General features: G+C 43.5%; 2 protein-coding genes across 2 annotated transcripts in view; one reads left to right on the top strand and one right to left on the bottom strand.

Annotated features, from left to right (window-relative positions):
• LOC101861030 (uncharacterized protein C1orf109) overlaps positions 1 to 10,134 on the bottom strand; it is a 16,544-nt gene extending 6,410 nt beyond the window's left edge. Inside the window, exons 1-4 of the mRNA XM_035968993.1 lie at positions 10,103 to 10,134; positions 3,943 to 4,033; positions 2,904 to 3,108; positions 161 to 340 (exon numbers count right to left, since the gene is read on the bottom strand). Coding sequence (XP_035824886.1) covers positions 161 to 340; positions 2,904 to 3,108; positions 3,943 to 4,030 — 473 coding nt within the window. The 5' untranslated portion in view covers positions 4,031 to 4,033; positions 10,103 to 10,134. The remainder of the gene's footprint in view (positions 1 to 160; positions 341 to 2,903; positions 3,109 to 3,942; positions 4,034 to 10,102) is intronic.
• A 1,824-nt stretch (positions 10,135 to 11,958) lies between these two features.
• Positions 11,959 to 14,664, top strand: LOC101860801. Its single transcript, XM_005095463.3, has 2 exons — positions 11,959 to 13,277; positions 14,120 to 14,664. The coding sequence occupies exons 1-2, from the start codon at positions 12,983 to 12,985 to the stop codon at positions 14,353 to 14,355; spliced, it is 531 nt and encodes a 176-aa protein (XP_005095520.1). The 5' UTR covers positions 11,959 to 12,982; the 3' UTR covers positions 14,356 to 14,664.
• Positions 14,665 to 15,011: the final 347 nt, after the last annotated feature.

The raw sequence follows: 15,011 nt of genomic DNA, 5'->3' as shown, positions 1-15,011 counted from the left end.
CCATGAAAAAACTTTTTTTTTTTTGTAAGGGTTTTTACACCCCCATCAACACAATTAAGATCATTTAAGAAGCAAGCTATTAGGACCAACGTTGGCTGAGAGGGATACATTAGCCCCGCAGAAAGACCAATTTTAAAAAAAACCTCTGACAAAAGGATACTGTTCTCTCAGCTGTACCTCCATCTCCACCATCCAACCCAACATCACAGACAGAGGAGGTGTGGTCGCCTCGCCCTGTCGTAACGAAGTGGGGTCAAGGTGTTGTTGGTACTGGTGACACAGAACGGCGACCTCCTCGCGACCTTTGAGAGCGACGGCGTGTAATTCTTGTAGGTAGTCACTGTGGAGAGGGGGTGCTAAGAAGTTGACCTATCAGTTACTGAACTAGCGGACTATGAAGCCAGGCTTAGTTTAAGTACAAGTTTTACAGCACTTGAGAGGATGAATGATTTGCTTGTTTGTTTTGCTTTAGTAAAGAGAAGCACACTGACATAATAACAGTCATTTAGTGCTGAGAAAAGTACAACTGACAGTCAAATGCAACAGAGAGAAAGTAAGTTTTATTAAGAGTATTACAGCACTTGCAACACGCCAAGATCATATAAGTTATAAGTGCTTAAGATTAAAAGTGTTACAGAGTAACAAACACAAAAAAGGAGGAGAGATCAGGATGATTGATTGAAAGAAAGGATCAAATCACAGCAGAGCATCCACCAACCCCCTTCGGAAGGGAGAGTGTGAAGAAGTAAGACCTACCAGGGGTACCCTCCAACTACCTGCACAGAAGAATGAGAGGGCACATGTCATGTGCAATGAAATGCAAAGTACAAAAATGTGAACAGAAGAATTTTAGTCTAGTTTTAGTAACAATATTACAGCGCTTGCAAAACAAATAGGTCATATAAGTGCCAAAGATTAGCGGTGTTACTTCTAGAGAGTAACATAAAAAGAAAAGAAAGAGGAGAGATAAGGATAAGGATGATAGATGTTTGATTGGAAAGAAAGAGAAAAATACACAAGAGCATCTGCCAACCACCTACTGAAGCCAGGTTTAAGTTCATAAAGTCGACCACGACAGAATTCCATTAGACAGAGTTCTGCAAAGAACACTGACATTTGATAATTGTCAGGGTCAGAGTCATCTATAACAGACTGACACATTATTGATAGTGTAAGAGTATATCACACTGCTGACAGAATAATTGGCAGTTCAAGAATAATCTGTGGCACACTGACACAATACAGTAGTCTATGCCAAAGACCCCACCGCTTATGGTCCCGGTTCGCCTAAGATCCCACTTGTTTGGAAAAACAGAATCAAACAGAATCCTTACTATATAAAAGTCACTCCTAAGATCCCGTACTGAAGGAGCTGCATTCAGCTAAGATCCCGCTTTTCAGTCATAATTAAGTTATTTTTGTTCTTTGTTTAAGAAGAAAGAAAAAGAATAAGAAGCCTGGGCGCGCTCAGCTGTTCAACCAAGTAGTGAAAATGTGCAATCATTGTACGATCTGTCACGTCACGGATCATTCACTCTCATGAATGCGATCACACCTCTGTTGTAAATCTCGATAAGCAGTTACCATACCCCAGACAGGATCGAACCAAGGGGTGAACTCGTCGATGCGTTGCTTTCCCCAATCACCTGAGCTGTCCACCTGACCTTACGTCACACACTAGGTGGGGAGGACCTACAAGCAAGCACTAGACTGCATCTGCATTCTATCAAACTGTGAACTCGTGGACGCTTACATCTTCCCGACCATCGCTCTCGTCCTTCAGTTTTGCGTTCTAACTTCCTTGACAAACTGGCGCCCATACTCGTGGACTGACCGATCACCTCAACGTAATGGGGTCATCCGTTGGCAGTGAACCTTCCTTTCAATTTTTAAAAAATTCGGTCGGTGTGGTCACAACACAATGATTTATGATGTATCATGACAAGGGCGGGGACCTCCGTTAGAGATGGAAATCAATAAATTTTCGGTGGGGGGCATTGCTTGAAGCCAACTGGTTCCCACCTGACACCGTATTTTTAAAAAACCCCACCCCCCCACCCACAAACAAAAAAAACCCAACTGACTTCTGAAAAGAAATTTTAGCGCCCAGGAGTTACGTCAGTTCATTTTAAAGTAAGGGAAGACCATTGTACAGATTACAGGCCTGACCGTGAGTTACTGTGGACCTCCCCAAGGCCATATGGTTCAGATCCCGGTTCGCCTTAGATCCCACATTTTCCTAGCTCCCGAGCACCGGGAACTAAGGCGGAGACTACTGTGTAACAGGCCCAGAGTTGTCAAAGAGAAGCGTGTTGACATATTAACAGGCAGAGAGCTGAGACCGTGCTACTGACGGAAGTGTCTTTAGGCCATTCTCAAAAGGGGGACATTTAACATACGTTCTTATGCTCAGTGGAATTGTAAATGAGCTGATTCATCAATGTTATGCTCATAACTAAGCCTGAACTGCAATGGGGAACGGCTGCTTTTTCTTTTCTAATCCTTACTTTTCATCATTTTCCTCTACTTCTTTTGTATGTTGTACTTGTGACCCTCTATTTCAGGGGTGCCTTGATAGTTGAAGCAGATTTTGTAATGTTGAAGCTAGAGAAATGAGCAGAGTAAGCCTGATTCCCTGTATGGAAATCTCTGTTTGACATCCACTCCTTGGCGCTGATATGACCTTATGCAGTTGCGAGCGCCATAAAAACTCTACTAAAACTTTAAAAAAGAGCTGAGACATGAAAAGCGAGAGAAAAAGAAAGAAAGTGAGAGACACCCAGCTAGAAAAAAATTAAGAAATAGATGGACATAAAACAAACAGGACTTGTTTATGCCTTGCACCCTCCAACCACCCACCCAGACAAATGCCGACAAGAGATGACACAAAATAAACAACTGACCAGTGTTCTCCTAAGGACAGCACTTTGCCGTCTATCTCCTGGGACAGCTTGACCACCAGGCGTGACCTCAGGTCAGGAAACTCGGATAGTAGACCGAGACGTCCACTCTCGGAGCCCAGGACACAGTCGCGCTGTTCAAGGAGGTTGGCCAGAGAGGTCACTTCCAGCACCATTTCTTTCTCACTCTTCTCCAGTCTTGGGAGTGCTGAGCAGGAATAGAAGAAAGAGAAAGACAGTTTTTTCAGCTTTAGTAAGAGTTTTACAGCACTTGCAACACAAGTGCCGGAGAATGGAGGTTTTACTAGAAATTAACATGCAAAGTAAAGAAGGAGGAGAGAGGGGGGTACGGATGGTCTAAATAATGTTTTAGGGGAGGGGTTCGATAATTAAGGCCACCATGCACAGAGGTAACTATTAAAACAACAACTTTCTTTTTCTAAACTTACTGTATGTCTTTTTCATTTTGTTTCCTTATAAAATGAGGATAGATCTGGGGTGAAATAACACAATGAATAACAGCAGACTTAAAGGGAGGGGAGACAGAGCTAGAGTTTAGTTTTAGTAGTTTTTACTGCGATCGCAACTGCAAAAGGTCATATGAGCGCCAAGGGGTGGATGTCAACAGAGAAGTCCATACATGATGGAATCAGACTTACTCTGCTCACCTTTTTAGCTTCAACAGCACAAAGTCTGCTTCGACTATCAAGGCACCCCTGAAATAGTGGGTCACAAGAGTGTGACAAACATACAAAAGAAGTAGAGGAAAAATGAAGATAGTAAGGATGAGGAAAGAAAAAGCAGTAATTCACTGTTGAGGATCAGGCACAGTTATGGGCATGACATTGATGAATCAGCCCATTTACAATTCAACTGAGCATAAGTACATGTTAATGTTCCCCCTTTGGGAATGGCCTAAAAACACTTCCATCAGTAGCACCGCCCCGAAGGGTTACAGAGCTAGAGAATCCCTGAAGGTAAATACTGACAGTCACAGGACACAAGCATGCAATTAATTAGTTACAAAGAACATCAACGATACCTGCCACAAGTTTCTTCAGATACTTCTGCAGTCTCCGAGAAACAGCCGTTATCCCAGCCGAATGGATTTCTTCTCCCACTGTCGTCATTTTCTACAGAACAATAGAAATAAAAAAATAATTCTGCCTTCTCTTAAACTAAATGTTAAAAATACAACAAAATTAAAGGGCTCAACTATTGAGGCCCTTGTCGCCATAATTCTTGAATTTGAACTTGTAACTGAATTTCAAAAAAGCAAAACTGGCAATTGCAGCATGCCCCCCCTGTAACCCCCCGATTTTCTTTTAGGCCATCTTTATTCTCCCAGGTCTTGCTATTCCCCCCCCCCCCCCTCATCCCCCAGTGAGAATAGCTCCCATCCAGAGTGGGTATGAGACGTGGATTCCCCCGACCTCTCGCAGGCCGATGAAATCACCTAGGCCCTTGGCGGCTAACCCCATGTGGTTGGGAACAAATAATAAAACATTTTTCCGCCTCTTAAGTAAAAAAAAAAGGCTCACTACCGACGCTACTGCGAGAGGGATGTGGGACCGGCTGCCGGCCAGACCATTCGTTGTTTACACACTTAACGATGGCAGGCCGCTCTCACTCTCTGCCTGCACACAAAAACAGAGAGCGTGTACAAAAATAACAAGACACAAGCACGAGACAGTAAATGCTCTTGCATGACGGTAGAAGGGTTGTAAATTATTCAGACCAAATGGGCGAGGGCGTTAAATCGTGTTAACTAGTTTAATAATTGAACAATCTAAGCTATTTTCTTCTTTCACTTTCATTTTTTTTTTCTTTTTCTTTTTTCTCTTGCCTCTTCTTTCTCTTTCTTCTTGAACATTTGGAGTTTGGGGCCAAAAAAAGAGCCAGTAGAGAGCCAAAATGAAATTCTACGGGCCAGTCACGATCTAAAAGAGCCACATTTCTGGGATTTGACTCTAAACTGACAACCCTAACTGACTATTCGGACACAAACAGTGACGAACATGATGCTGTGGAGCTTCAAACCCCCCCCCCCAGGGTCACGCCCGCTAACCTAAGCCCTGATCCCTCTAGGGTCATTTCCCCTGTGCCTAACACAACATATCTCCGATGGATTCCACGCTCGTCCCAAAATGAAATGAACTGTGCTAGCCCTCATGGACTTCTCGCGTGCCTTCGACAAGGTATGGCGCACGAGGTTAATGGAGAAGATGATTGAGAAATCTACTCCCTGCCGCATCACCCAATGGATAGGTTCGTTCCAAAGAGACAGATACGCCTGCGTCGAGCACGGCAACGCAACAAGCAGGCTTCGCCGTTTCGAGCAGGGAGTCCCCCAGGGCAGCATCCTGTCCTCCACACTGTTCCTTGTCTTCATTGATGATATTGAAGCAGGCCTGCCTGAAGCCGTGAAGACGGGACTCTATGCTGATGACTATACAATATACGCCACCAACAAAAACATAAATCAGGCTGAAAACAGCGTCCAAGTAGCCATAAACTTACTTGAGCAGTGGGCAAAGCAAAACAAGATGGAGATCGGTACGGAGAAAACAGTGCACCCTCTTCACCACCAGCACTCACGAGGCCAAGCAAAAACCAGCACTCTCACTCAAAGGCTCCCCCATCACCTTCAACTCCAACCCCATCTTACTTGGGGTCACACTTGATCGTACTCTATCCTCCAACGTCCACATACAAAACCTTGAGCTAAAACTGTCAAGCAGACTTCGACCATTGAAAGCCCTTACAGGCACCACCTGGGGTGCCTCAAGGGAATGCATAAAGCCTAAATCATAGTATATATATTAAGCTACTTGTCGGTCAGCTATCGACTATTGTGCCCCTGCCTACATGCCTCTTGCCAAACCCTCCAACCTACAGAAACTGGAAAGAAAGCAGAACAAAGCAGCAAGAATCATTACAGGCTGCTCAAAGGATACTCATGTGGACAGCCTCCTCATCGAAGCAGACATTTTACCACTAAGGCATAGAGCTGATGCCTTGACTGCCATCTCATTCGAGAAGTCCATGGGTCTGCCTGCAACTAACCAACACAAAGCCTCCGCAACAAAATCAGTGCCCACGCGGACAGGCAAGTCGAACTGGAGAAAGCATGCCCAGAACCTCGTAGCCGAAACTGAACTGGATGCGTACCCACGTGAGGAGCTGGTTGTTTTACCCCCCCACACAACCGTAGAAGGCTGCATCATACAACGTGACTTTTAGCACCGATCTTGTCGTCGACTGCAAGCGTGCTAATGAACTAGCTGTCAGGAAAGCAGCAGCAGAGGCTACAATTCAATCGCTCCCCCTGCCCGATGTAGAAGTCTGGACTGACGGTTCAGCTAAGCACGGTACTGAGTATGGAGGAAGTGGAATACTGATCAAGACCGGTGATAGCGAACTCGACCAACGTGTACCTGCGGGCCGGTATTGCTCCAGCTACAGGGCCAAGCTTGTAGCTCTCGACACAGCGCTTGACATGCGTGTGGCACTACATACAGCAGGCAGCCTTCCGAACAGTGTACGCATCCATGTATACACTGATTCTAGGTCATGCGCCTCTCATACGGCCCTACCAACCAATCGGAAAAGGTGGCCTGCTCAATCATGCAACATCTGCACACCCTCTGTCAATGCTCTGAATGTTCCATCCACTTACAGTGGATTCCAGGCCACGCTGGACTGGCTGGGAACGAGGAAGTTGACAGCATCGCCAAAGAAGCAACAGCGCTTACCCAGATTGACACGCCAATCGATTTCTCGACAACTAAAGCCGTCATCCACCGATCGACCCGCGCAAAGTGGAAAAGAGAGGCGAAACCCAAACTGCCGTTTGCCCAGCGCCGTCATACCAGCTTGAGGCCTCGCTCAGACGACAGGACCGCCGGCTTCTCTCCCAAATGAGAACTGCTGGAAAATCGCCCAAGCTGAGATCACATCTCCATAAAATTGCGCCAGCGGACAACCCAGATCCGTCCTGTCGAGCCTGCAAGGAGGAGGACGAAACTATGGACCATATGTGTTCCTGAGATGTCCCACCAGCTATCGTGATAGAACCCGTCTGCTGGGACATTTCAGCAACCCACTTTCAGCACTTTTTAAGGACCCCCGGGCAAGTGTTGAGTTCCTGCGGGCTGTCAGCATCGCTGACTGTTTATGACGACAGCGCAAGAAGAGAGAGAGAGGGTCATTTCTGGTAAAACGAAGGGGTGAGAATAGCGAGACGTAGGTCATTCGGCCCTCTTTGGAAATTGCCTTCCCGTTCCATTGGCAGCCATTGTGAAACTGATAATTTGCCATGTAAGCGTGAGGATTGTGTGTTTTTTAAAATTATTATTATTTTTGCCAGGGGCTTGAAAAAGCCCCTCTGAAACCCCCAGGCTAGTGCCCATTAATACAGGTGTATGTAACCACGGTGGGTTCACCATTGAAGTTCAATCGGGCCAAAATATTTTTTCAATACAAAAAAGGCAGAAAATATTACTGGCTAATGTGGTAGGGTTCACTTAGCCTACATGGCCACTTTTGTCCCCTTAGCGATCACTTCTGTTTCTTATATATATGTAAACAAACGGGAAGGCAATTTCCAAAGTCCAAAGAGCCCTGTTATATTTCCTTTCTTTTACCCCAGGCCCACTGGAACTCCCCGATTGGTCCAAAGAACATATAGATCTAGACACAGGAGTCGGTGTAGCGGAATACTGCTGTTGCTGTGCACAGCACACAGACCAATTAAAATATAAAACCTCGCCAGTTGAGAAAGTTGTTGGTGATCCAAAGAAACAAAGAAAGGGAGAGCCCACGCGAACCAACGATGAAGGCCAGAGCGAATGAATGGGGAGGGTGTGGCATGCGCAGACAAGAAGAACGCATCGCGTGATATTCCAGCCCAGTCTAGATTATCTAGGCATACTTCTCTTAAGTGCGGGATGGAGAGGTCACAAGGCTGTGATAGATGGAGTGAATGTGTGACGTGCGCCGCAAGCAGACGCAACCCACCACAGGGAGGGTTGGGGTGGGGGACAACACAGTGGGCGAGTTAGCCTAGAGCCAGAGCCCCTTCTTTCTGATCGCCAACGCCGAGCTGTCAACATTGCTAGTGCTAGAGAAAGAAACCTGATTTGATTTTAGATAGTAAGACCTAGATCTTCTAGAGATCATGTTGAACAAAATCATCATCAGGGGAAATACAAAAAGGAATAAACAGAACCTGAAACTCACAGATAAGGCCTACTTTACTATTTCCCTTGAATTTATTACTGGATTCCAAATAACGAGAATCCCTATAACGGACATTTAAAGCACTGGTCCCCTCCTTCTCGTTATAATAACAGGATTCCATTGTATAAGAAGGGTCACCAACCAATTTTGCGTTCACCCTAAACCACAGAATTCTACACTGTGCTATAACAGAAAAATTGTTGAATTCTGTGCCGTAAACAAACGTTCCATTACTACTGTCAGCCTAATAAAAGCGTACAATTTTGTCATTGGGCAGTGGAGAGAGAGAGAGAGAGAGAAAGAGAGAGAGGAGTAGCGCGAGAACTTCCGGGCAAAACAAAATGGCGACCCGCGTAGTTCGGCTCGATTCGAAAAGTTTAATAGCCGTAGCATCTTTGTAGACGACCAAATTAATTTACTTTTGTGTTTTAACATCATTTTTTAACTTTGTTTTGTTCAATTTGATCGTCCACACCGATAGACAGTACAGTGGAATCCTGTTATAACGAGAGGGAGGGGACCGAAGCAAAATCATTTTGAAAATGTCCGTTATAGTATAGCACGATTCTCGCTATGGGATCCAAGTAATAAATTCAAGGGAAACTGTAAAGTAGTAGTAGGCCTAATCTATGAGTTTGGTGTTCTGTTTTCCTTTTGCTATCTCCTCTGATGATGATTTTGTTTCAACATGACCTCTAGCTCTTGATCAAAAATCGAATCAGGTTTGTTTCTCTAGCGCTAGATCTAGCCTTGTGGACTGACAGCTCGGCGTTGGTGATCAGAGAGAAAGAGCTCTGGGCTAACTCGCCCGCTGTGTTTTCCACCCACACCATCCCACCGTGTGGTGCATTCTGTCGGCTTGCGTACGTCACACATTCGCTCCATCCATCACATTGCTGTGACCTTTCCATCCCCGCATCGGAGAAGTGAGAGGCATGGCAGGCCTTGATAATCTAAACTGGCCTATCACGCGATGCGTTCTGCTTGTCTGCGCATGCCGCACCCTCCCTACTCAGTTGCTCCGGCCTTCACTGTTGACGCACATTGGCTCTCCTATTCTTTGTTTCGCAAGCTCAGCAACAAGCTTCTCAACTGGCGAGGGCTTGCATTATCTATGTATAATTGGTCTATGCCATGTGCACAGCAGCAGCAATATTCCGCTATAACCGACTCGCAAGTTTGTCTGATAGCGCTATAGCAGTATTTTGTTTACAAAGGTAAAGAGGAGAAAAAAACGGGGTTTTAGAATAGTGCCTTTATAATAGACTTCTCGTATTTTCCGGACTCGTTATAAGTGGACTCCACTGTATTCAGAAAGAGACAGAGAGAGAGAAGAGGGGAGGAGTAGATCTTGCGAGAACTTCCGGGCAAAACAAAATGGCAACCCCCGTAGTTCGGCTCAATCGAAAAGTGAAATAGCCATAGCATCTTTGTAGTCGATAAAATTAGCTTACTTTTGTTTTGTCATTTGTGCTATAACGTAATCTTTTCTTTGCCTTTATCCATTTGATCATCCACATCGATAGAAAGTATTCCGAAATTAGGAAAAACAGGTCTTGTTTCACACCGGGTGAGAATAGCCTACCCTACGGTGGCAAGTCTCACACGGGGTGAGAGGTCGATCGTATTTCTATTCTCACCGCGGGTGAGTATGCCAGATAATCTCTCTAGAATCTAGATTCTAGATCTCGATTTAATCTAGAGATGATCTAGATCTAGATCTAGATATCTAGAATCTAGATATCTAGATGTAGTTCTATAAATAATAATCTTTCTTCATCAAAACGATTTGAGGCGAGTTTTAGTGGACTTAGAGACTCAGACAGGCCATGGAACATCATATGTGTGTTCAGTTCAGTACCTAGCCTAGCGGCCCGTCGGAAAATAGGCCTATGGCAGCTTTCACAAAGGGAGTGTATACAGACCCGGTAACCGGGAACAAAGTCACAAAGTATACACACCCGGTAGAGGAACTCTTTTGTGATTTCGGAAAGTTTCAGCGCCCTCTTGGCTCAGGGTAGACCCAGGTTCTTCTAGATCTATGGCCTAGGCAGGTCTAGATCTAGATCTAGACCAAGGAGATTAAAAGTTCTACGCTCCTTGATCTAGACAGACAGACATAAATCATTGATCTAGTTACGAGGCTAGCCTAGATCTAGATCTAGATCTCTAAATGAAGATTGCGGATGTCTTTTCGATGAACGATTGTTTTTCCTCTATTTGGAGTTGGAGGAATCACAATGTGAAGAAAAGAAACAATGTCATAATTTCAGTCGAGCAGTCACCCTCTCTCTCTCTCTCTCTCTCTCTTCTGTACCGCTCACATTCTCTTTTTCTTTGTCTCTGTCTTTCTTTCTCCCCACTCCAACCTATTTCCCACTCTATCTTTCTCTTCTCTCGTTCCCTCCTGCCAACTGGGACATGTCATCTAGCACTTCCCCCTGCTCGCTCTCTCTCTCTCTCTCTCTCACACACACACACACACACACACACTACCGGGTCTGGGCGCTGAAACTTTCCGAAATCACAAAAGAGTTCCCCTACCGGGTCTGTATACCTCGTGACTTGGTTCCCGGTTACCGGGTCTATGTCATGTGCCTTGTTGGCCCCTAAAAGTCTAGATCTATCTATGTAGATCTAGATCTAGATTCTAGATATTCTAGAGATAGAGATATAGATCTAGAGTGGTGTAGCCCCTGCGCGTGCGCCTTCTCGGTGCGTGCACTTTTGTTTTCCTTTGTTTTTAGCCTCAAATTGCGTTTTTGCGTTTGATTGAATGCGTCAGTGTGTGCAGCAGCCATTTTTGTTTACTTCCATCACTCGTTTGCCGACAAGGGATCATCGAGAGTGTTTTTATCAGCTGTGGCAAGTTGACATTCAACGCTGACCTGTGAACTAGTTTTTATGACCTATTTGCCTCTGATTGGTTCAAATAGACTGTGCGCGCCCCCTAGCTTAAAAAATGTGCCTACTCCTTCCTTGAGTGTTTCACGTGACCTTTTATCGAGTTCTATGCCAAGTTGTATTGCGGGTTTCGGGATCGGGGGGGTGCACGCGTTGTGAAGACTGAAAAAACTCGAGTTTTCTCTGCGCGTGCACAATGAAATATATAGTAGAATACTAAGAAAAAAAGTAGACTCAATTTTAGAGATTATTTGGTTGCAGTTTGAAGAATGTCATGGATGGTGGCATGTGGACTGTGTGAAAGATGGAAAGATCAGAGGAATGAGTGATGAAGAGTAGGAAAATGTGGATTTTAGTTGTGAAAAATTCTGTTTGATTTTTTTTCACTATGTATTTGAACTATTTATACCCCCTAAATTAAATTAGTTTAGATTCTAATTAAAATTGCCTTACTTTGCTTCTAAAGTGACTTGTTATCTTCCTGTGTGGTCATTTAATGCAGTAATGTTATCAGATTCCTCTTCTTTCGGCTTTCAACGTGTATATATGGGTGCACGCACAGTGAAGAATCCCATGCACGCACTGAGAAGAAATGCACGCTCAGTGAAGACAACACCCTAGGTTGGAAAAACTGTTCGGCACACAACGTTTAAGAAATCTGGCGACTATGAGCAAGACCATTTAATAGGTCAATAGTTTCTTGAATGGAATAGCTAAAAACGAAAGTACAAAGCCGGAAATGGCGGAAAATACGTTCAACGATCGCGAAGTGCACGCGTACCGGCGACACCACTCTAGATCTAGATCTAGATAGATTTAGATCTAGATATATATCTAGATCTAGATCTAGACTTATCTAGAATCTAGATCTATATATTTTCTAGATCTAGATCTAGATCTACATCTGGTTGCAGAGTGAAAGTACAAATTTACCTGCAAACTCTCATCATCAACACTCACATACAAAAACGAGAGAAGAAACTTTCATTTCATGATTGCATTTTTCTTCGGGTATTCCTTTTCTTCGAGACAAAACAAAAGTAGATTTTAAGAACCGTCAGAAGATTGAGAAGAACCGGAAGTCTCTCTGTAGTCTGTAGACGAAATACAAAAGAAGACAGTAAGTCTATGTCGTAAAATTATATTTTTCGGATTTCCCCGATGTAGCCTATACAGTACTCCTTGTGACAAAAAGCACTCCTATGTCCACCTCGCTTCTGTATCAAAAGTAGATTATATTCTTTTTCCTTCTTTTTACCATTTGGTGTATCTGAAGACTGGAAAGAAAAGCGTGGCATTCTAAGATTATTATTCATACACAAAGAAGAAACAACTAAAAGAATCGGATAAATGTCGTAAAAGTTTAGCACCTGGCACCTAACTGTCGATCTGTTTTGCTTGTAATCGACGCTGGCTGGATTCTGGCTTCCAATCCTTCAATCCAGGTGATGAGGAAAGTGTTGGGAGATTGTACTTAAAACGTACTCTGTTTGCCGATTTTTGCTTATATATAAAGACTCTAACCCCCCACGACCTGAAATGAATTTATGAGATGTGCTAGGCGCAGTTTTTAAACATTTTTCTCTGAGCACAGTACTTGACATATATAATATTATTAACAGATCTAGGATTCTAGGCAGGCCTAGATCTAGAATCTACAAATATAGACTCTAGATATATATCTAGATTACACCTTTAACGGAACAACCGCGGATGAGTAGAATCTAGATCTATCTCACAATAAAAAGAAAACAATAATATAAAGAAAACAAAACGGAAAAGTACAATAAGGCTCCTTGCAATGTTCATGTTTTCAATGAGCCGGCAGTGTGCCAAGACTACACTTACTGTGGGTTCCAAAGTAGTGTCAGTATCTGCTCCTCAGCCGACAAGACCACCAAAGTCAAAGAGTTGCTCTGTCTGTCATCTCCATTATAATGACAGGCCCGCTGACAGATGCTGACAGTGGTGACCAATCGCACATCTCAACGTCCAGCACAGCAGCCACAGAAAGCAAGCCAGTGTCGGTCCAGACTGACAGAGTCGGCCAAGATGGTAATGAGACATTTTCAGATACTATCGCAGCTGTTGTGTCGGCTATCTTGGCCCTCGTATTTCTGATTGTGATCGTCAGCATAATTCGTGTCATCCGCAAGAGGAGACGTGAGCTGCAGGGGAACAGGATGGGACAACCGGTGGTGCATACCATTAGCCCGCAGATGTTTGGGGCCAGTAAGTACTCCAAAAAAAAAAGTCCACTTTGTTTACAAAGTCCATCGATTTTTTTTTACAAAAAAAGTTCACTTTGTTACAATTTCCACTTTGATACAATACAATGTCCACTTTGTTACCACGTCCATTCTGTTACAATTCAATACGTCCGTACTCTGTTACAATATCCATTCTGTTACACTGTCCATTTTTCTGTTACAAAGACCACTCTATTACAATGTCCACACTTTGTTACAATGTCCACTCTGTTACAATGTCTTCTCTGACATAATATCCCCTCTGTTCTGTTACAAGGTCCACTTTTATTACAATTTTACACAAAGTCCACTCATTACAATGTCCTCAGTGTTATGTTCACACTGTAACAATGTGCACTCTTGTATGTCCACTTTGTTTACCTCCACTCTGTTATAAATAATGTCCACTTTTTTCCACTGTTTTAATATCAACATGGTTATTCCATCTGTTACAAAATCCTGTCTGATGTCCATTGTATTGATGCTTGAATAGTGGTACATTGATATAATCAAAGAGGAGGGGTGGGGGTGGTAGTTTCAATAAAGTGGCATATTTGATCAGCATTGTATATCATGTTTAAGCCTTATATATGATATATGACACCGACTGATTTTCTATTTTTTTCTGTGGGTGGTTATCGGGTGCTCTGGTGTGATTTGCTCCTTCTTTCCTATTAAATATCTGTCGTCCTTATCTCCCCTCCTTCATTTTTGTGTATGTTACTCTCTTGTAACACCTTTATTCTGTGGCACTTATATATGACCTTTTTGTGTTGCAAGTGTCGTAAAACTCTTCTAAAGCAAAAAAACACTTTTTCTTCCCAGACACGACTGTGTTCCGCAACGCCCAACAGGAAAACCCCGTCACGTGGGAGCCCGTGGTCTCTAGCTCATCCTACATACCCAGGTCTGCGGAACTGGACAACTCACTGTATGGATTTACTTCCCTTGACGTGCCGAGCGAGGACCAGGGAGCGACGGCATCATTACCCACCACAACAACAGCGACAACATCATCAAATACCTTAGCTGTAGCATCGACATCATCTCCTGCTATATGACATCTTCATCTAGGTCAAATTAATGTCTGTCTTATGACGCGGTATAATCAGGTGCTTGTCAGTTTTTGGGCATGTGGAGTAATTTGTATCATCTTAACGTTTGTTCCTTTGTCTTGCTTTCCATGAAAGAAATATCTCTCAAGAATAGAATAATAGTCAAGATATTTGCGATTGAGAGAGATAAACTTGGCGAAAAAATGGCCGCCAAAGTTTGGTGATTTCTGTGGCTCTAGAGTCCGTAGAATATGAAAGTTTACAATTTTTGTATTTTTAATTAACGTTTCTCGGTAAAATCCACACAGAAAATGTTTTTTTTAAATGGACTTAAAATTTGGTTGGCCAAAAAAAGAAAATCTGAAAAATATTCCCCAACAGCCAGAAAAATGCTGCTTTCTTCAGTTTCTTTATTTTGACAAGCACCTGATTTCACCACAATACTTCACATTTGTCTTTTCACTTTGAGAGCTACATCTCCTGGGACCTTACATGTGTATTCAATATAGCTACTAGTACATGCACAGTCCAAATTGTTTAAGACGGCCACTCTTTGTCTTAAACAGTTTAACGTCCTACGCAGTGTCATTATAATTATGATGTACAGTCGAACCTGTGTAAGACGGAATCACAAGGGAGCCAGAAAAAAATTCCGTCTTAGA

This window comes from Aplysia californica, unplaced genomic scaffold, assembly GCF_000002075.1.
Source record: "Aplysia californica isolate F4 #8 unplaced genomic scaffold, AplCal3.0 scaffold00104, whole genome shotgun sequence".
In the NCBI taxonomy this organism is placed as follows: Eukaryota; Metazoa; Mollusca; class Gastropoda; order Aplysiida; family Aplysiidae; genus Aplysia; species Aplysia californica.
The sequence above is the reverse complement of the archived record's forward strand: the minus strand, read 5'-3'. Positions and strand labels throughout refer to the sequence as shown.

What these genes read in the sequence shown, in the direction of transcription:
- LOC101860801 (XM_005095463.3), top strand. Translation starts at nt 12,983, where the DNA reads ATGACAGGCCCGCTGACAGATGCTGACAGTGGTGACCAATCGCACATC. An exon ending in CCCGCAGATGTTTGGGGCCA is followed by an intron (nt 13,278 to 14,119) that starts GTAAGTACTCCA and finishes TTTTCTTCCCAG; the next exon opens with ACACGACTGTGTTCCGCAAC.